At 41.6% G+C, this 22,228-nt stretch overlaps 2 protein-coding genes across 2 annotated transcripts in view; one reads left to right on the top strand and one right to left on the bottom strand.

Annotated features, from left to right (window-relative positions):
• Positions 1 to 5,458, top strand: part of RNF11 (ring finger protein 11) — a 33,957-nt gene extending 28,499 nt beyond the window's left edge. Inside the window, exons 2-3 of the mRNA XM_080622604.1 lie at positions 2,595 to 2,764; positions 3,320 to 5,458. Coding sequence (XP_080478730.1) covers positions 2,595 to 2,764; positions 3,320 to 3,491 — 342 coding nt within the window. The 3' untranslated portion in view covers positions 3,492 to 5,458. The remainder of the gene's footprint in view (positions 1 to 2,594; positions 2,765 to 3,319) is intronic.
• An 8,550-nt stretch (positions 5,459 to 14,008) lies between these two features.
• Positions 14,009 to 22,228, bottom strand: part of TTC39A (tetratricopeptide repeat domain 39A) — a gene marked incomplete at its 3' end in the record, with an annotated part of 33,569 nt that continues 25,349 nt past the window's right edge. Inside the window, exons 14-17 of the mRNA XM_080622603.1 lie at positions 20,585 to 20,696; positions 17,953 to 18,067; positions 17,153 to 17,269; positions 14,009 to 14,129 (exon numbers count right to left, since the gene is read on the bottom strand). Of these exons, the coding sequence (XP_080478729.1) occupies positions 14,009 to 14,129; positions 17,153 to 17,269; positions 17,953 to 18,067; positions 20,585 to 20,696 (465 nt within the window). The remainder of the gene's footprint in view (positions 14,130 to 17,152; positions 17,270 to 17,952; positions 18,068 to 20,584; positions 20,697 to 22,228) is intronic.

The raw sequence follows: 22,228 nt of genomic DNA, 5'->3' as shown, positions 1-22,228 counted from the left end.
GAAGCAGTCACTGGATGGCGAGTGTGACTGATTTCTCAATTCAGAGTTGTCCAACAGTGATGGATTTAACTCACAACAGATTCCTACTTAACCATAGTCTTCTTTCCGTGTATGATTTCTGCCGAGATGATCACTTTGCTGTTGCTCTGCTGTAGGCATTCACTGACAGCTGTCTCTTCTGCTTTCAGACATCTTGAGAGTTTCTTGGATCTTTTTTTCTTCCTCCTGTTTTCCCCTTTCCTTGTATTTCTGCGTTATCACTTGCAAGTCAAGGATTTGCCAAGGGGATCTGTATTAAGTATAGTAGACTTCCCTTCATCTGCCCGTATTAGCATCAACCTGGGCCATGCACATACAGTTCTGCTACTCCTCTTGTATTTCCTAAGACTGGAAGGAGGGTGCATCTCTCTCCAGATCCTAAGTGTTCTTTACATCTCTGTAAGGAGTTAGCATTAATGTCTTTACTATTGATTTAATAATCTGTCCAAAGTAGTATAGCAAAGCCTTGGAGTTAAAAGTTACTGAGAGTTTGTAGTGTTAAGTTCTTGAAACATAAAACCAGGACCAGGCTCTGCCTTGAGCTGACACGTTCAGTGCAGAGGTTCTGCAGCATTTGGCAGGGGCAAAAGTGCTTTATTTCACTGGCACCAAAGGTTGCAGAGCCACTTTAAGAATAGTTAGTTATATCTGACAGGTCATCTGTAGCTTCAGCTGGTGCTTTTCCCTATCCAAACGAAGATTAGAGGATACTTTAGATAATTTAAACCATTAAAATGTGGCTGATCTAGAAGGAATTGTGATTCTGTGAGATTCAGTTTGATGTAGTCAGGAAATTAATCAACCTTACAGCACCGCTGGCGTTTTGTCCTTTGAACCTCATAATTCCTCGGACTTCTGCTAGGAAATCAGAGGGGGAAATCCCGGTTTAGCTAAATTAAGAGAAGACTGAATTTTACCCGACAGCAAGCGGTGGGCAGTATGTGAAAAGAACTGCCAGGCAGGCTGGTGGTTTTGATTGGCATTTCTCATAAGCAAGGCCTTTTGCTTCTGGGCACCCCTGGCGCTGGCTGGTGAGAGGCTGCTTTCTCTTGGCCTTCCAGGGGCAGTCTGCCTTTTGCTGCTAAGCAGTGTGGCAAGTGGAAAGGAGAATGGCTTTATCAGGTTTTACAAGCAGTCTGCATGTGTTAAGCCCCGTATCTGGGCTTTGCCAGGTGCTGGTGTCAGTTGAACACTGAATGCTGCACTAGACAGTTGCCAGAGGAGGCCAAAAGGCAAAGAGGGAACAGGAGAGGGGAACACAGCTGTGTTCCTGCTGCTAGAAGTACCCGGGGATGCTCATGCTCTCTGTCAGGACATGCACAAAGGTGGTTGCTCTGTCCCAGACAACAAAGGCCTGTGTCTTCCCTGCATCTGTGATGAGCAAGCAGGAGTGTGGCAAAGGGAACTTTGTTGGAGGTGATGTGTGCTGCATCGGCGGTTCCTGCAGCGCAGCTGCACGCACCCCTGCACTCTTGTTTTGCAGCAGTGTCCTCTGAAACATCTACTTCTGCATTTTTCAGACAGTGGAATCGATGCCGTTGTGCCTCCAATGCACCACGGTTATTTTCAGAATGCAGCAATAAGTTGAATTTTTTCTGCTGTTTAAGAACTATGGTTCAAATAGGCCTATTGCAAGAAATTGTCTCCTTATAACAATAGATTTATGGCTACTGGCCGATACTGTCCTAACAGTACATCCTGTTCAAAACTGGTATTTGTGTCCAAAAAAGCTTGCTTTAAAGGCAAGTAAAATAAATACCATGTTAATGTAACTGTTAGTGAAAGTGTCTAATCTAAAGCTTGTTAATAGCAAAAGAAGCTTCTGAGAACATGGCAGAGGAAGGACTGCATAGTACCTATATGTTGCTTATTTTTTGTTTGGGGAAGAATGGACTTTAAACGTTAACAGCGGTTGAAGTTCAGCTTGGGAGAACTTGTAGACTTGTATTAATGTATGAGACCAAATGTAAAACTTGGGGTACTTAAGCTTTTCTCTTTATTGTCCAGGTGACATAGACACAAAAGAATTAAACCTGTGGTTCTGGTTTGGAGCTTGTGTGGCCCGGAACAGTTCACATAAACTGCAGTTATTACAGAACCAATGAAACCTTTCTCTCCAAGACTCTTAAGAATAGGTCCTATCCTCCTCTTTGCAAGTCATTGTTCCAAAATGGAAAGTCTACTTTTAGTTGCAAACAAACACCAGCGGCTCTTCCTCAGCCATGATGTTGCTCAGTCAGTATCTGGGTAGTTCACCGGGTGCTTGGAAGGTTTATGTGCCCTCTGCCATGTAGAGTTTGTTGTACATTCGTTTTAATTTCTGGAGATAAAAGAGCTTTTGCAGAGAACAACCCCAGACAGCTCCTTGCTCAACATACTGGCCTCAATTTTTTACTCCATTCTCAATGTAATTATAGCCCCCAAAAATGCCCAGTTGGAATGGGAAATCCTACAGACATTTGCAGGACTAAGTGGAAGAGTTCAATATGTTGCCTGTGCTATGAACTGCTAGAAAAGCCTCTGTGGTTTGTTTAACGGAAATCTTTTCATTTTAGGAGCAGGTCCCCGTTCCTGTTTATCACCCAACTCCCAGCCAGACTCGGCTAGCAACACAGCTGACAGAAGAGGAGCAAATCAGAATAGCGCAGAGGATAGGCCTTATTCAGCATCTACCTAAAGGAGTCTATGATCCTGGAAGAGATGGCTCCGAGAAGAAGATCAGAGAGTAAGTTACAGAAACGGAACTTGTGTGCCTGTTGCACTGGGTTATGATACTGCCCTGGGGAACCCGATCGTGTCCTCTTGGTTTACCTTATTTTAAGAGGCTGCAATTTAATGTAGCTTTCTGGGAAAAAAATGACCATGTAGACAGTTCCTTCCTTCATCCTCCCTTGTTTTCCTGTTACAGGTGAAACTTTCCCAAATGTAATTCGTGCCCCTGTAGGTTTTTTTTTCCCCCTCTTTATAATAATTTTATGTTACTTCCTCACCTCTGTGGCTCCCTTTTACCATTTCTGATCTTATGCACTCTTCTGAGCTGCCCCCCCATGCCTATAGAAGGCTTCTTGCCCGCACTAGCATTGTAACCAGGGGCACATATACTCAAGTGAATGCCAAAAAACCCTCTAGTGCTTGGTGGGGCCAGCACTGACAAGAGCTAAGAACTCCTCCTGAAGGTCTGTTTGACTCAAACATATCTAGGAGTAAATATTACACTACTGTTCATTTCCAGTGTGGTAACAGCAGTTTAAATATTGTTATGATTTTTCTTTCCCCCCAGATGTGTCATTTGTATGATGGACTTTGTTTATGGGGACCCTATCCGATTTCTGCCGTGCATGCACATTTATCACCTGGACTGTATAGATGACTGGTTGATGAGATCCTTTACCTGTCCATCCTGCATGGAGCCAGTGGATGCAGCACTGCTTTCATCATACGAGACTAACTGAGCCAGGGTTTCTCCACTGAACCTTCAAGGAGACCATCCACTTTAAGGGGTTTGATCCTTTTGTCATTCAGCCCAAAGAGCCAGGAATTAGGAATTAAGATCATGCACAAAGTATACATTTCCTAATAAAGAAATAAAAAATATTCCTGAATGGCTGCAAATATTGGAAAAAACCATAGTATTTTAGAGACGATAGAGAAGTAGGTTGTTATTTTTAATGTAAAGCCTTGACCCACCATTGTCTTTTAATGTTTGTTCTTACACCCATATATAGGAATTGTGTAAAGTGTTACAGCAACTGTAAATGTTTAAACTCCGTGTATCCAATTTTATTAGCAGCGAGATAAGAGTATTTTTCTCCTAAATAAAGTAACCAGTTTTGTTCTGATTCTTTTCACAAGTCCTGGCATTTGGGTCAAGGCTTTATTGAAATCTACATTTTATAACACTGGCACAAAGAAATAGGTTTAAGCTTGTTTGCACAGTTCTTTTTCTTTTTCCCTCCCTTTTTTTTCCCTCCATTGGAGATGGAATTCATTGCCTTAGGTCTTTTTAATAGTGTATTGTTATTGTTGGGCTGGCTCTATGCTTGAAAACCAGTTTATTTATAACCTGTTAAAAGTGCTATATTTTGTTTGCAGTTAGGAATATGCAGACTTCAAAGTGATCTCCTAGCTTGTAAGCAAACTGAGATGCATTATCCCTTTTCTACAAGCGAGGTGGAATGTGAAGATATGAAACAAGTCCTACAGTGAAATTATGGTTTCATGGTTTTTATCACTTGCTTCGGTTCTGATGAAACAACAGGCGTTAAAGTCTAATGTCACCTTTAACTTGCTCGGATTAAAAGTGGGCCAGGTGGGCAATAAATAGTTACCATGACTGAGAGAAAAAGAGAAATAAAATTGGAACTAATGTAGTGTTAGCAGTGATCACTTACTCTACTTTTTTTCTTCCTAAAAATGGTTGTCTTGGATTCTAGCAAATGGATACTGCATCTCTCGTTCTTGTAGTTCTTAGGTTATCAGAAGTTAAGAATAAACATACTGTATCTCAGTCTCCTGTATTAAATGTATCTGTTGAGCCCTGCTGGCTGACATATCAATCCACCAAACAGGTATGAAATCAGATATGAGAAAAATATAGTTTGTTCTGCATGTACATGCACAGTTTCTATGAACACAGACTGTCTACGAGCAGTTGAGGGGGAAGCCAGTGCTGCTATGACCACAATAACACCGTTAGCTAATTTCTGTAGCAAACAGTATGTGCTTGCTAAGAGATGGTCTAGCAAAGATTGTTGCTGTAAAGAGTTTTTCTCCACTTAGCATGGTTTGGGTTTTTGCTTTTATTTCCCCCCTTAACGTACTTTACTGTGACTCTTACACATTCACCACAATGCTGATGCATTGAGAAGTCCTGGTCTTGCCAAATGAAAAGCAATCTCAAGTTAACCACAACAAATCAAATACTCAAGCTATATATGACAAACAAGTTGTGTTTAAAGGCTCAAATCCTTTGAAGACTTAGTGTATTTTCAACATAGAAGAATTGTGCACGTTGTGGATGACTTTTGAAGGGTTGGTCAGCACCATGCAAAGTCAACATGTTGGTTTATTTATTACTCCTGCAGCAACCTGCTCTTAGCAAAGAACTCCAAGTAGCAGGCAGAAGGAACTGAAAGCAGTCTACAGTTCTAGATTCACTCACATTGCTACACATGTATCTGGACACAAGTTTTTTTTCCGGATCTGTATGTACCTAACTACATGGATCAAAACCTGGGAAGAGAGATCTGAAGTTGTGCAATACCATTGTTCCTTTTCATCATTCCATGTGTGTTCCTTTGTGTCCTCCTTTTTGTCTGTTTTTGGGGGTTCAGTTTCTTTTTGGTAAAATAATGTCCACATAAAGTATTCATTTCTTTCTCTTGTCAAACCTGGCAAATGAACAACTTGAAAAAACAGCCTTGGCATGTTGGTATTAGTCTTTATTTATTGTAAGACTTGGTTAAGAAAGATTGGGAAGAAATATGAAGTGACCCGTTACTGAGCTGAATGCTTTTCTAGGCACTTTGTAAAGTTGGACTTTTAACACTGTTCTACTCACTGGGCTAAGGGAAAAATTACTATTAAGATACTTGTTAAATAGCAAAAAGCGGTGAAGGGCCAAAACTCGAGGTGATTACACAAAAACATTCCAAAAGGTTCAAATTTGAGCTTAAAGCAAATGTGTAAATATAACAAATAAATCAAATTGATTTTTTCAAGTTTTTAGGTGAATGCTCTTCTGGATGGTTTCTAACACAAAAAAAGTGCAATCGATCTGAACGTAATGCAAAAATAACATGTAACCTGAATTTTAGGTCCAGTTGTGAAAACAGATCTTGTGTATTAACTAATTCTGCCATCTGTAAGATGAAGATAATATTTGCCTGTTGGCTCAGAGGTGTCTAATAAATTACTTACACTTCAAACACATTAGACAGGCCATTTACAGCACTGCTGTCTCTGAACCAAAGCCTACCGCAGCTCAGTCAGTGGAAGGAGCTGGCTCTGACCCATCTGGGCCTGTTCAGCCATAGCCCTTCTTAAGTCAGGGCTGTGTGTGCCAGGGTGGGCAGGCCCACAGTAAAGGATCTGCACAACAATTTGAAGAAAACAAGAAAAAAAAAAACCCCTTGCAGCTACTGTAAGTAACCAAGGTTGTAGGTGCATCAGAAGTCATCAAAAGAAGGTGCTTTAAAGTATAAGGGCTGTGCAGGACGATGAAAAGGGTGCAACAACACTGTTTGTGCTTTAGACCTGTAACTGGCAAAACAACCCCGGCCCAGACCCAGCAATGGGGTCAGTCCTCTGCCACTTCAGGCAAGGACACAGGAGAGATGGAGTGTGAAAGTCCACGCACCCCTCCCTAGTCATTGCCAGACGCTGCAGCCTCCCATAGCAACCTGCTCTGCCATTTAAAGGCAAAAGCTGCCACAAAACCAGCAGGTAGGGACCAAGGGCATCACCAACACCTGAGATGCTTGCACAGCAGAGAAACTGTTAGGTTACAATTGTCCTTGCCTGAATAGGAAATGGATTTTGTCTCATACAACAGAGGGAAACAGAGTTCCCACAATTTGAGGCAGGAGAGATGCAATAACAAGTAACGAATATGCAATTTTATAAAGACCTTTATGCTTAGAAATTCTCGCAGGCTCCTGGAATTACCACCTCAATCATTCTACATCTAAGGCTGATAATCCTTATTGCTTGTTGCCAGTTCACTATGTAAATCTGGGAGGGAATCATCAAATCTGTATGTACACAAGAAGAAAAGCCCAGAGAATTTCTTTGTGCGGAGCTGTGGTGTAGAAGTGCTTGAACCACTGCAGGTTTTAAAAGTCCCTGCTGTTGTGCAGCTTCCCAGGGCTGAAAGCAATGCTGTGTTTGGAAGGCTGACAGGCCTGGCATTGCAGCGGTAGAAGCAAATGTTCCTAGGCTGAGGGATTATGAAATACCTGAACTGAAGTTGCTACAGCTTCAAGACTTTGACATTTCCTGTCCTTGTGCAACCGTGGTAAAGATGAACATTCTTCTGAGTCAGACTGCCAGTTAAATCAGTAACGAGATGGCTGAAGCAAACATGCACAGCCTCTCCTCAGTTAAATCCTGGATTAAAACGGACTTAGAAACGAAGGGGATGCTAGTTGATTACAGATGCAGTTTATTACAGACACCATGTTTTCATTAAGAACATACATACTAGTTGGTAAACCTATAGAAAACATGAGTTCAAATCTGTTCAGAAGAACCCTTCTTGCCTTAATACTCAGAAGAAAAACTAGCTTCAAGGATTAACTTTTCCTTTTATATAGCATTTAACTTTGAAGAATGTAATTTATGCTAACCACCCCTTGCAGATTATCTTGCACTTAAACCTGTTCTCAATAAGAGTTAGGGGCTTTAGGATTCCTGGTACAAAATGCAAAGTTAATTCCTTTTGATAAACAGAAAGGTCTAAAAACATACTGCGCAAAAGGAGCTTTTTGATTTAAGCAGAAGAAATAACTTCAGTTGCATGCAACTGATTTATTACAACATCCACTCTGCATTGACACTTTTGCTAAGTAAAAGGTGCAGAGAGGAATCTAGAATGAAAAAAGGCTTTGTGAAAATGCCTGTACATGTTTATAACAGCACAGCCCTTAACTCAGCAAGAGGGATCCAGCCCCACTACAAACACCAGGAGTAGCAGTAACTTCAATAAACTTATTCTTTGCAGCACCAGACCCCTATAAAACACTTGTCTTTGTTTCAAATAAGGCATTTCAACAACTCTGCACACAACAGTACATCTCCAATTCACTGCAATATTACACACACCCTGGCTGTATCCTTCCTGGAGGAACAGGCCCTGCTTTTGCTGCCTAGCGGCACTTCTGCCATGGTTCTCACTGCTGAAGGACAGCCAAACTTCCATCTTTTTAGCATCTTTTCCCTACCCTTCTGCCACATGAGGGGCAGCTGCCTGCCTAATCAGGAATTCACACTGAGTGAGCAGACTGAGGGAGACAGACAAGGCAAAAACGAAAGGGGGGAAAAAATGAATCAATCCAAACCTGTGCTCCCTCAGCAGGATGGAGCCATCCCAGGCACCCTGCCTCAGACACAGCCTGGCTACTCCGGAGTAAAAACTGCCCATTGCTCCCTGAGTTCTCCAGCCTCAGCCTGCTTTTTGGTGAGCTGACCTTGCTGAAGGGCTCTGCTACATTGCCTGTTTTGGGATTTCACCTTGCAGAAGGCTATATCCTGCACACTGTTTCCTTTAGGATCCCACAGCACAAACCAGCTGTGAAGGCCCTCCAGCTCCCTGCAGTTCCCTCAGCCAGCAGCTGAAAAGGTGTCAAAGCTTTGGCTTATTTTAAGAAACACATCTCACTTTTTTTCTTTAAAGTGCTGAATTTAATGGTTCAAACAGGTCTGGTAACTCATCGAAAAGCTCTGGCTACGGAGGCTGTTATTGGTGTGGGTGAGTAGACATCCATAGGCTTTTTGTGTGTATGTACTTCTATATATGTGTGTGTGTGACAGGTCACTTGCTGTCAATAGACACGTGTGTGTAAGACTGCTACTGTTCCTTAGTAATACAAAGAATTACTTGCATCAGTGATGAGCCCAGCATCACAGAACCTGGGAAACCTGACCCAGATCCTGCAATCTACAGCCACAAGAAAGCCAAAACAAGTTTCTCACAATGACAACAATCAGCCATTGGAGTGATCTCCCCAGGGAAGTGGTGGATTCCCCAGCATTGGATACTTTAAAGACTCAGCTGGAGAGGGGGCTGGACCATCTTGTTGAGACTGGTTGGCCAAGAAGGGTTGGACCCGCTGATCCTCGAGGGCTCCATCCAACCTGGAATTCTGTGATACTGTGACATACCAAACCTAACCGGCCCTGCTGCCTGCTTCTAAAAAAACCTTGCAGCTGCCCACCAGAGGCTCTGTGACCTTGATAGTGATGACAGCAGCACTGGGGACTGTACCCAAGTGAAGATGACCTTGAACATGACCCGTATCTTCTGGAGTTAACATTGCTCCACCTCCCTAGGATGATCTACTGAACTCTGCCAACCGCTGCAGATGAAGTTCCTATCTGCACCTATGGATAGCAGAGGCAGAGGCAGTCTTCAGCCATCTCACACCACCACCTTTACCAAAACACCCAGAAAAGCACCACAGTCACAAACAAAACACCAGCTCATCCTGGAACTGCATCTGTGACACTACCAACAACAAGCATGGCCCCCGTGGCTCCAGCTTTGCAAGCATCCAACACAGCTCCAGTGCTGAGGAAGTTGTTCCTTACCTCCATGCCCTGTGTGCTGCAGGGTGAAAGGAATAGTGAGAGATGAAAACTGTCCAGGATATCACAGCTTCTACTGATCTCGCCACATTGCTACATTGCTTTTCAGCCAGACCTTTACCTAACTAACATGAGAGAAACTTTGCTTAATTTTACGATACAAAACAGCCCATGGGGTGCGTGTTACTGCTGGTTTGTATTCTTTCTGTAAAACAGTCAAGAAGAGGTAAAGCAAGCAGAATTCCATGCAATGCACAATTCCGAATCAACATTTTGCCTGTGTTTAGCCAGCAATAAAAGTAGGTCCAGAGATTAAAAACCCACCCCAAAATACTGGAACACAGCCCAGCTCTACAAAAACATTGCTGAATTTGGAGCAAACACCATGCAGAATTTTACCACAGTGCAATGCAGGTATTTATTAGCTCCCTTGCTGTTCATAAATCCTGGAGACAGGCATTGACTGGGCATGTTTTGGAAATGAAGTATTTGTACTTGTTTTCAGACACCCAAAGCAAGCCTAGATAGCATCTGCAAATAATACTCTATGATGATGAATCATTCCATTAAAATACTTGCCAATACAAGCTTTGCATAGGATCCGTCACAAAAAGGTATTTGGAGAACATAATGAGAAAAGCAGCAAGTTCGTTTCCAGGCTGTTCTGGTTTTCCAGTCTCCTTCGGCAGTGACGTTTCCAACCATTAACCATTTTCCTGCACAGCAGTAAACAGCATGACTCACCTCTTTATCTTCTCGTCTTCCTCCCAAAGGAGGAACCACGTGGAACGCATTGTTTTGGTCATTTCATATATGTTGGCTTTGCTGCTGTGTTCTTGTGCTTGAGAAGACAAAGAAATGCATTTCGCAGGTGGAACTGAAAGCTGAGGGTGTTGTGTTTAAACTCCTGGGAGTGTTTTTGCATTCTGGGGCTGACCTCTAGGAAAACCTTGTTTCACACAGAGGAGCATGACCTGATGCTTCTGATGGGCTGGAGACATGCAAGCTGTCAAAGCTGTCACCCCAGCAGTCTTGGACACAGGCCACAGATCAACTGGAAATACTAAGGCACTCGATATAGAAGTTAATGCCCGAACCAGTGTGAAATGGGAGGAAATGATTGATATGATCCTGTTCAGTGCTACTGTATTTTATAAAAGGCAAAGCTTCCTAAGCCAAGTTTTGCATGCTGTCTCACTGCAGTGTAAACAACCTGAGGCACTGTCAGAACAGGACAGTCTTTAGACTAACCATCCATGACAATGCATTAATTGCAGATCGCAATAGAACTGCCTATCAGTAACAAACCAAAGCATGCTCCTGTGCCGCTGGTTTAGTTGAGCAATCAGAAGTGCATGTTTCCCACTTACTTGTGTCCATTATGTTTGTGACTTCATTAAAATCTCTTCTGATCATCAAGACCTGTGATCAGGTTCAGCTTCAGCCCACTGTTCTTCACCCAAACATCTTATCTGGTGTTATTTACAGGAGCTAGGTGTTCATGTAATTACACCTTGTTAGACCTCAGCATAAGCCACTGGATTTCCAACTCATCTCCTCCCTCCAGTTTAATGAGACACCATACATACATGGATTCCATGTATCAGATCTGATGATAAAAGTGATGCTCATTTTAGTGCTTTTCCCTTCCTGGCCATTACCACTTCCAGATGATGTGATTATCACATGGGGCACGATGGCAGTTACTGCAGACATACAGGAAACAGGCATAAAGAATTACAGTTTATAAGTTTTACAGTAAAGGTCCTACCAAGTGCAGACACCTATTTTCTGCTGTATGAGTTAGTAGCTTGCCTTTGGTTAACTTCTCTGGCTTTGCTGAGGACTGAGAAGGGTTGATACCAGCAATCATTGGCCAATGCTTCAAACACACAGTGAGTTTCTTTAGCATTAATCAGACAATTCAATGTTTGAAAGCAGAAGGAAGTGCTCCTTCTGCACATGAGGTGTTGACTATACCCATCTGAAGCAGTACTTAATTTCCTGTATCTTAGGCCATGCTGAAAGTCTTTGACTTGTGATTCAATGGGAGTATCTGCTGTCTTCTGGGTAGGTGAACATACTGAAATGCTCAAGCTGTTGGAGAACATGCACTGATAGGGCTTCCCCTAATTGACTGTGTTGGGACTCAGCCTGATGAAGCCATTTACCATTCTGGAGAGCTGCTTCAGGCAGAATGCTGAAGCTTCAGGAGAAGCTATGGAAAAGCAAGCCCAGTATAGAAAAACAAGCCCAGACTGACACCACTGAGGTTTTGATCCCTGCCATGGAAGAGCATCAATATGAAGGAGTACGCTGATGAACAAAGAGTAATGGTGGGCAATTCAAAATGTAACATTGAAAAACACATGCAGCAACAATGTACCAGTCCTCTCATTCATCCTTTAGCATTTTCCATTCATGACTTCAGAATAGTACAGTCCATAAATCTTTGCTGTTGCATGAGGAAGGTGACTATTTCCTATTGTTTGGGAACTCAAAAGAGCGAAAGCACAACTGACTACTGGATCATGGCTGATTACAGAGTCCTCAGCTGAAGCTGGAGATCAGGTCCAGGATATGACCGGTGTTTGTGCTTGACCAGAGATGACCACGGAAGTCTTAGTATCTTCATTGCTGCAAAGCACCAGGGAAGTTGACTGCACATTGCACAGTACGTCCTTTGTGCAGCATATCTAACAGCAGGCGAAACTCGGTTGTGGGTGACATTTCAAAGAGCGTTTCAGTGGCCTTGAGAGATGAATCGACAGTCAGAGGGACTGTTCACTTTCTGCAAAGCACAATTTATGCTGATTTTTATGGCATTGCTTGCTTAAAAGATGCTAAGACTGCCCAAACAGTTGAAAGGGACACAACTGGAAGAAGAGGCGTTATATGCATGAAATAGAACAAGAATCTTCTTTATTCTATACAAAGAATGCCTGGATTTTTACACTCGAGTGTGGATGTGCAGTATGTAAATAGCGTCACTTTATACTGAGTTTTATCTGCATTGAGAAATTTATCTGAACTGAATTTCTCTGAGAAAGTCACTTTAAAAAATGCATTCTTCGTCTACGATTTTTAGCTTGGGAAGACTTTTATAAAGGGTGTCTATTTTTAAGATAATGCAAGTTCTCCATGCTGAGGAATAGGTGGTTCTCTCTCCTTGCATATTAATTTGCAACTATAAAACAATATCATTTCCCCAGAGGAGGTAAAAGCAGAGCTATAAACTGTCAATTTTCTGCTGGGGACAATCACTTTAGAAAGAATTTTCACTGTGAGGTACATAGACAGGAATCTTCCTGACAAACATCTCCATTGGAGAAAAAGGGCTGTCAGAAGACCTCCCATCTCCACATATCAGAATGGGTCATGGGGAAGAAGCTCTTTCAAAAGGGAGGTAGAAGTGAGCCCCCAAAACCCGCAAGCATACAAACATGGAGCTAGCCTGAAGAACAGTAAATATGAGTCAAACGTTACCTATTACATCTGACTTCACCAGTTTAGCAGAAAAGCAGCAGTTGTCCAGCAGTCAGCACTGGGAAGCAGACCCAGCTCACTGCTCTATTCCCAAAGCCCCTCACACAGCAATTCCCCCAAAAGACCAATAAAGAGCAAAGAGGTAAAGGGCTCTCCTTTGAGAAAAGCAGAGCACTGTGCCAAGGGAGCCTGCTCCAACCCCAGCTTCTTACCACAGGAAACAAGGCCATGCAACCTCTTTAAGCACGGACAGCTCAAGTTGGGCAAACCTCAGAACAATTGTTTTCAGAAGGAATTGGCTGTCACGGTAACTCCTGTTGCTGTACAGCCAGTGCAACGTCGCCATTTCCTAAAAGACCTTCAAAGACTTGTGCTTTAAACTTGATATAAACCTCACATCATGTCCTTTCTGCTGAGAAAACAGCTTCCTGAGGACCTCCCATTTTTTACCTTGTCAAAGAAGTGATGCAGTTTTACGCTGCCATCACCTTCCCCCCCAGATCCTCAGTAAATCATTCAGCCGCCACAAGAAGCAGACTTGACATGAAAACCAAATTAAAGGGGAAGTCAAGACGCTTGCAAAATGGAGACCATTGTTTCACTAGCAAGTTTCCTACAGAAGCAAAAATGTGACTGCTGAAAGCTGGTAAAGAGAAGCTTTCCATGCACAAGTAGAAATGCTCTGGATTCAGAGCTGTGTTTCTTGTGCATGGAGATTTTCTTATACTGTTTCAACTCAGCAGGTACTTGGAAAACGTGATGCTTCCTTCTCAACTGTGAGCAGTGTGAATTCAAACCAACCTTTATAGATAACAGATCAAATCAGGGAATTTTAACATTTGGTTGGTTGCTTTTGACCAATCGTTCCCCTTTACACGGTAGCTTGCTTAGTAAATGCTGTGAATGCAAGAAAAAGGCACACAGGACTGAAAAATGAATTACACAGATGTAAGTATTCAAAAAGCCACTGTTGGAAAACCACTCTTTTTCAGGGTTATGGTTGGTTTGGGAAGGTTTTTTGCCATGTCATTACACTACATTAATGTTCTATGCATCACCTTGAAGATTTTCAATGATTTGGTTTCTCACTGACTTGAAAGAGAAGGAAAGAATTATTCTAAAGTGTCAGGAATTTTCTGCACCAAAGTTTGCAACAAACAGGACATCAAAGAAGGAAAAGTTACGACACTGCCGAGGCTCCTGAGCGTGTTCCATTTTCCGGGGCGGATTTGGCTTGGTGCAGGGCAGCTTGAATCCTGAAGTGTGTTCTTGTTTCCATGGAGTAATTCTTGTAGTTTTGTCTAAAACAAAAGCAGATCCACTCTCATGAATATATATTTTTAAAACATTTTCAAGTTATCTTTCTATTATTGTTCTAAGCAAAGCAAGTGCAGACAGCAGAAAAGCTGTTCTTCACAAGCTCCTTTGTTGCCTACTCTAAAATACAAGGCATGTGTTCCTAGCCAAACAATGCAGCTCTTTGTTCTTTATTTGTAGTTCCACTGTCTGGCAATTACCAGAGAAATATAGCTTAATAAGAAATTGAATCTGGTCCACTCAATCAAAATACTGAGTCCTTAGTAAATATCTGTAACATCCACTTAGTTTACATTCAGAAATTAGATTTCTCCCCCCTCTCCCCCCCCAGTATAACTGACAAATTTAAATACAAACATTTTCAGGGTTTTAAAGATCATATTAATAAGATTCATCTTAATTCAGCACACACATTGCAAGGGAATAGAGAAGGGAAGTCGGGGGAATAGAAAGAAGGAGAGGAAGAAGCTGTCCTCAACCAGAACAGGGGAAAAATCCCACCTCCATCCACCCTATGGTTATCAATGATGTGTGCAGGAAATAAGGCCAGACAATTTGCTGCCCTAGAAGCTTGGAAAGAGAAAGTGGGCACACACAACACGCTGCATCAGCTTCTGAGGAGCAATTCACCAGCCCAGGGAAAGACTGGCAGGACTTGGCCCACAGACATCTAGTGGCTGACTCAGCACTGTCACCTGCCCACAGCCTCCAGTAGCTATGTCATGATCTAAAGAGTTACAGAAGCATTAAAAGACTCTGCATTTTCATGGAAAAGCTTATATAAAGAAAGAAAACTTGCCCCTAGGACCACATAGAAAGTGCAGATCCTACTTAATAGGAATTAACATGTCAGCTCCTGCAGGATGGATACAGAATCCAAATACCAAAGAGGATTAGATCATGCTAATTTTCTTTCAGAAGGTATTTGTCATCTTCCCAGAGACATCACATGAAGTATTGACAGTCTGCATACCTTCAAAGCATTTCAGTTTAGAATTTGTAATTCAAATCAAGCATGGAAGCACGGTATCTGTCACTACAGCAGTCTCTTTGAAAACAAGGAATTCCAACACCCATCCTACACCAGCTTATAATTTCATGTATGCAACACCCAAGAGGCTGACTGACAGAAGGAGGTGACTGGGCTCTGCTGCATGCTGACAGAAACCCTCTGGAGTTTTTTCTTTAAATCAAGCAGAATTTGTCACTCAGATACTGTATTTCTCACCAGCAGGCTGATATTCTTGCTTGTAGCTTGCATTTATACCAACAGAAATATTGCCATGCACGACCAAGCCAAAACTGTTTATCATCTCATTCCACTCCTTCTCCCAGAGCTGAAACATTCGAGCCAGCAGCAGAATGTGGATTTAGGTCAAGCAAATCAAGCGTCATGCACAAGCCAAGGGCTCGCCTGCACTCCTGCCAATGGCAAACCTAATTCTGCAGCCCTGAAACCCACCACAGACAACGCGTTCTCCCTCTAGTGGCTTCCAAGACACTGAGCATTTGTAGCTGAAAGCTCCTAAAACCTCAGCATTTCGACGCAGTGTTAACAGGTACAGGTGGAGATGTGAGGACTGCACTGTTGTTTCTGACTGAAACAGGGATGGTGTCCGTGGTGGTTTGGTTTACTTCTTTTTCTGCAGATCATTCCAGTTTCCAGGAGTTCTTCGAGCACAGTGAGTCTGAGTGTTTGCTTTCCATATGCTGGGTAACAAATGCTTAAGAGCTGTTGTCTACTGGTGCTTTCTTTAAGCCAAACACCTTCCCCTTGAGGGGCCTGTGGCTTGAGCCACACAGAGCTGTCAGGGGAGAAGTGCAATGGATGAGCAGCAAGCGACACAAGTACCAGATGGAATGAGAAGCTCTGCATCATTAGTTTCTAGATCTCTTCTTAAGAGAGATTCAAACACAGAAGCGAGGACAGGAGGAGACGCAGGCTTTGAGGAATGTGAAACCAACTGAAACAGTTTCCATTGCGTTTTGCTAACGCAGTTTTTGCTCTTCTTAATATCTTCCAGGAGTCTACAGAGAAGCAGGCTCACAAGCATGGGAGATTAAGAATTGTAGGATTTTAATTTCTGTGTTGACAGGCTTTTGGCATTGTCTTTGGTAGGCAGATTTCCCCACTCTGTTTTGCACAGTGGATTGACTTGGACAACAGCTCAACACAAAAACTCAATGTGCCCTCTCTGAAACGTGGGGCCAGACATCGGTTTTGTAGCTGCTCACACCTGCGGCAGTGACTGGTGTGACTCTGCACTTGGGAAGATGCAGACATCTGGACTCATTCAGGCTCCAGGCAGAGGTGAACTGCCCTGGTGCAGGATGATTGAAGAGGGTTTGTTTGGTTTGGATTCCCTCCTCTTCTTCCTCTTTCCCTCTGAGAAGCAGAGGCTCAGAAAGGGCAAACCCCACATTTTGTTAAGTTTCTAATAAGGAACATACATGATCCAGTCCAACCACTCCTGATAAACCCACTCTGATAGAAAAACCAGTCACACAAACCAGGAAAGCAGGTGTTTCAGTTGCCTTTCAGATGCAGATGAAAGAATACAAAGATACTAAATGCAACCGGAAGCATTATCTTGAATGCATTTCATCAAGGAAAGAAAACAGCAATGCCAGCCATCAATTTGAGTAATGCTGTTTTAGCCGTAACACAGAGCTTTGATGTAATTTAATACATCTTTTACAAATAAATAAATAGACTACAAGGATGATTACATTTTGTTACACATGGATTATTTCTTAGGGAAGCCTTTGACGTTCCTAGTAGCATCTTTACAAGTTTTTTTACTCTTATCAAAATGGACAAGTAAGTCACAGACTGAGTGATCAGACAATGCCTACCACTAGAAAGGTCCAAAGCAAACCTAAGGCTTCCATTGAAAAATGAAACAATGGGTTTACATGATACTAACGAAATGTTTCTCCTTCCCACTAACCAGTAAAATACCATACTGACCCATCAGACATTTGCACAGGCTTTTCACGTGCTTACTTTGCTCTTTCCAGTAGTTTTATCGCTTCTTCTCTTCTATCCTGGTCTAGATACAGTATTGCCAGCTCCAGCAAGGCATTTGGAATTAGATAATGGTCATATTTTATCTTCTTCTCACTGCATTGTAAAAGAAATAGCCTCATGATTTGGAAATGATAAATTGCTTCCCTCATTTAACAGCTCCAAACACCAATACATACAGATTAGCTAAGATCAGAAAGAGCAATCAATCTCTATTACAACACTTGCCATGTTTTCTACAAAGAGCTAGCTTCCAGGTAATTAAATGTGTATTTTGCATAACCATCCTACATAGCACGTTATTTCTCAGGATCACAAAATATTGCCTTCATTATCAGGGAAGTATCAGAAAGGATGACAATGCCCATGTGAACTGACAAAAAGAGATGCTATTGATGTATAGTTGTTTCAAGTATAATCATGCTGCCACCTGTCTTTGCAGACTTCATTTGGCTTTTTGGATACAGCTTCTTCATGACTACTAAGGGGAAGGGGGTAAAAAAGGGAAGTGTTATCTCAAATATTTAATGCACCTATAGTCTTCCAACAGAGGAGAAAATACCTCAGTAAAGAGAGTAGATCTGCAATCCTTCTTCCATACTTGGCTGAAACCCCTGGCAATTAAAATTGTGATTCCTTGATATCCAAACAACTAAAATAAATAGGAAAGATACTGCAGTCCTTTTCTAGTTATCTCACAGTTGCATCTCCTCTTATTTGAAATGAATAGTTACTGAGAAATTCAAGAGCCCTCCCATATGCCAGGTATGAGAACTTACTTTAAATAGATGTAATTAAAATGGTCTTCTGCTTCCAAGATCTTGCCCAAATGCTTGAAGCATAAGCCCTTTAACAGTTTTATCACACACTGGTCATCTGCCAATAATTCTGTAGCTGCAACATGAAGTAAATGGTACATTTTAGAAAACTCTAGAGCAGCAAAGACTTTCCCACCTGTATAGAAGCTTTTACATAGGTAGGTGTGAGCACAATCCATTTACTGGAACATGGGACAGAAAGAACTGACTGGTCAATTTAGTTCATTTAATGCAGACACAAGCATGCATCAAGCTTTTCATACATAGATCAAACTTTGTCTAAAAATTCTTGGGCTGTTTTTCCCCTCCCTAATCCCACTGAATCCCACTCTTCTTCCACAACCTTATTGTTCTCACACCTAAAAACTAATTTAAGGTGTCCATTTTGTAAATATTGAGGTCCAATTTATAACCTCTTAACTTGATGCCTCTATTGCCCTTCAGTATCTATGGCTCTTCTCTCTCCTTGACTTCTAGTCACATGGCTTATTCATATGGAAACGTTTTATCAATTCTCTGCCTTTTATGGCTAAACAGAAATATTCACCTCTTTGAGTTTATACTTCTAAGCAGAGTGCCATTCTTACCAGCCTTACCAGTGCCTAGTTCAAAGTCATTACTATCAACGCCTTTTCTCCATCAGAAAACTCTTGCATAGTACTTTTCAAAGAACACATCTGGCTTTTCTGTAGCTATTCCACACAGGCAGCTGTAAAGCTTACAAGCAAAATCTCCAGCTTGCTTGTTCATTTCCAATTCATGAAACACACACTGAAAAGAATTTCTGCAAAATGTGCGATACTGCATCTCGTGCAAGTGAACGTCATCCTGTTTTCACTACTTTAAACCCTACCTGGTTCTTTCTCTATTACCCTGCAGCTGATTAAATGCCGACACACACTGCATGAAGCAGCTGTTTTCCTTTAGACTAAGCAGTTGGAGGCCTTGGTCACACAATTGGAGTCACTTCTGTTGCCAAGTCCCACAGAGGCCTCTACATACATATGTCACCAAAGCAAATCCAAGGGAAGATGCCCAAAGACTATGCAGCAAACTAACTCAGAAGGAACAAGGAAGAGGGCAAAAGCTGATATACTAATTATGTGCACAGTGAGAGACTCAGGGCCACAGAAGAGTTATTTCATAAGAATAAAATACAAGCAGATCAGTTGTCGCTTCTGGATATCTGTCCCAAGAACAGATTCACATGCATGCGTTTATTTTACTTACAACATAAACTGCCCTGGATTGTTTAAGAAAACACTTAGGGACCTATCCTAGACGCAAATCTGATGTGCATAATTGTATTTCTGGACATTAATTCCATTAACAGGCTTCCTTTACATCTTATATGATACAACACTGCTAGGAGCACATCCTCAGATTCATAATACTTGAAAGTACTTGAAAATGCAATAGTTTAGCCCCAAACACTGTCAAGAAAGCTCAAGGAAACAGCAAGTCACAATTTGGAACAGGTAATACTTTAAATTGTTGGCACGTTTAAAAACTATCCCACTTTGACGACACAGAGTTTCATAAACATGAATCAGCTTCTACAAATCCCTGCAAAAAGCCAGCCTTATCCACAATTTACCAACCAGGCAAAAAAGGGAACAGAGAAATAATTCACTTACTCAAAATACTGTAAAAAAAGCGGGTGACAAAGAAGGTGAAAGGATCAAAAAGCCTTCTTCTGAGATGTCACCTCCACTGAAAATACTCTTCCCTTCTTCAATTAATTAACAAGGAGATAGCTCTAGCTGGTCTTTCAAGCAACTCTTTAAAACACTGTGTAACGCAATGGGCACAGGAAGATAAAGGTCCTAGAAGAGGACTGCAGTGCAGTGATTTAGCCCATACTCCTTTGGCAACAGGGGGCTTGATCCTTTTGCAGGAAGGTAGTATAGAATAATAAGATCAAACATTTAGTAAGGGAAAACTTTGTGAGGAAAGCTGTGCAGGCTGCTTGCTTTCCCACAGGAGCTGGGAAAGACTGGCAAGAAATAAGCATCAATTCAACTTTCTCATGGAAGCCTCATTAACAGACTGACAGAAAATGTGGTAGCAGAGCCTGTTTCAGTTCAATACCATCTTACACTCATTCACAGCGCAAAGGAAGCTCAACCCTGACGTGCCAGGTTTCTATAGCATACTGTTGATATACAAACACACTCAGCCCAAGGTCACATCATAAATCAACAGCACTTTTAAAACAGAAGATCAACTGATCTCCTATTTATTCTTAATAACTGTATAATAATAATAATATAGTATCTAAGGATAACAAAGCTTCATGATTGTAATCACGTCAACACATACGCTGTTTTGATCTAGCAAAATAAACAGTCCTATTACACATGTCAAACTATTCCTAATGCACATCTGTGGAGGGAAAAATCACTTGCTACTATTGTAAGTTATTGCTGCATTAAAAAGGAAAATTATTACTATCTGCATAAACAGTTTATGGTTTCATTATCTGTGTTCCTCCTGTGATCAAATTAACTACTAATGAGGGTGTTTCTATTTACAGATAATATCTTTAGCTATTGCACTCTGAAATACCTGCTTAAACCCTACCACTGATTACCTGAACTTCTTGCCAATGCTTCTTCTGCTTCAATTAAAGTCCCTAACATGCCTTCTGTTAAGTTGGGACATTTTCCAATTACAGCATAGCCATTCCAGATATACATCATTTCCTAGGGACAGAGAGAAATGACAGCATCATTAGTTACAGTACTGGATAAATGCAGCTATCAAATACTTTAGTTTATCCCTGTATGAAGAAAAAGCTACAGATTCCTTAAATAAAGGGTTAGTTTGTCATAACACATTTTCATTGCAATTGAAAACTTTTTACATTGGATTTCAGAACAAATTAGCCCTGGTAGACAACTGCAGAACAATTTCCTACACACAATGCAAATAGGATTGCTTGAACAGACTACAAATACAATGTCACTTATAAATGAAGACAAGTACCAACAAGACAGACTTAAAACATTCATGGCACACAGCTAACTGTCCCTTGATAAAGGTCTCCTCTTGGTTTTCAGTTCCATCCTAACCAGAGCAGTAATAACTAACTACAATGTATTGCTTCCATAGAAAATACCTGAAACCTCAGGATAACAAAGCAAAACAGAACAAAAAGAAAACCAAACCCCCTAACCTTTAAGCCGAGCTCCAAAGAAACCAACAGAATTTTAGAGCTGAACTGTAAATCCTTTAAATTCCTCAGATTTGTTTGATGTTCTCACAGAAAGTAACTCCTTTCTTATTCACCTGTTCTTACAGTAAACGGTATTAAAAACTTAGGTTTTAACAAAGAGGTTTAATTCCTATTTGTTACTGGGGTTCTCTCCTAGATTACATCACCAGTCCAAATGTGCTCATTGCCACTAGCAATCACAGAGTTAAAGATGGAAACAAACTGGTCCTCAGGACAAGTTATTTATTCTATTTATTTATACTACCTCATCTGTATTTGATAAATTTAAAGCTTTCCAATAAAATTTCGGCACAGAATAACTGAGTTCTGGAACTACAGTAGCAAAAGCTGACAGACTAGAATAGAACGAAACAGCATGTTAACCCCATCACTGTTGCTTTCACCATCTGGTCTCTATCCATTGGAAAACCTGTGCTGAACCTACTTTACCTAGTGCAGACTTGTTAACATGGGTTTGAAATGGAAGTATTCAAACTACATTTACTGTAGGCTAAATCTCTGCGCTAAGACTTGCTTGAGGACTTGCTCCTCTCAGCGAGTCCTTTCCCAGGGAAAAGAAAAACGCTAGAGATTAGATTCCGCACCCAATGCCACATCTTCAGAGTGCGTTTAACTGTTCAGCTGCGGCATCTGCTGCCTCAGAAATGCAACTGCAGCAGAAGCAAAGGACGCAGTGCCCAGCTGCTCCAAAGAGAGCTTAGTACAGGCACCTGCTCTGCTAAAATCCCATTGGAATAGCCCAGCCAAACCGCTGGTGTGTACGCTTTTGACTCTGCAATCTCTGAAACCTGAAAGGCAAATCAAGGTAACGTAATTATTTCTCTCCTTGCAGTCTCAAGACTGAGTGAGAAGTGGCCCCTAGTGAATACCCACACTATGCAGTAACAACTCTATTTCTTCAAGCAGCACCCTGTCACATTCCCAGCTGGTGGGCTGAGAAATGACTACTCACTGATGTCTCCAAGAGACTCTTCTTGTTCAAGCGTTTTCTTAAGGAGT

Source organism: Psittacula echo (genome assembly GCF_963264785.1).
Source record: "Psittacula echo genome assembly, chromosome: 7".
Taxonomy (NCBI): Eukaryota; Metazoa; Chordata; class Aves; order Psittaciformes; family Psittacidae; genus Psittacula; species Psittacula echo.
This window is presented reverse-complemented; position numbering and strand designations above follow the sequence as displayed.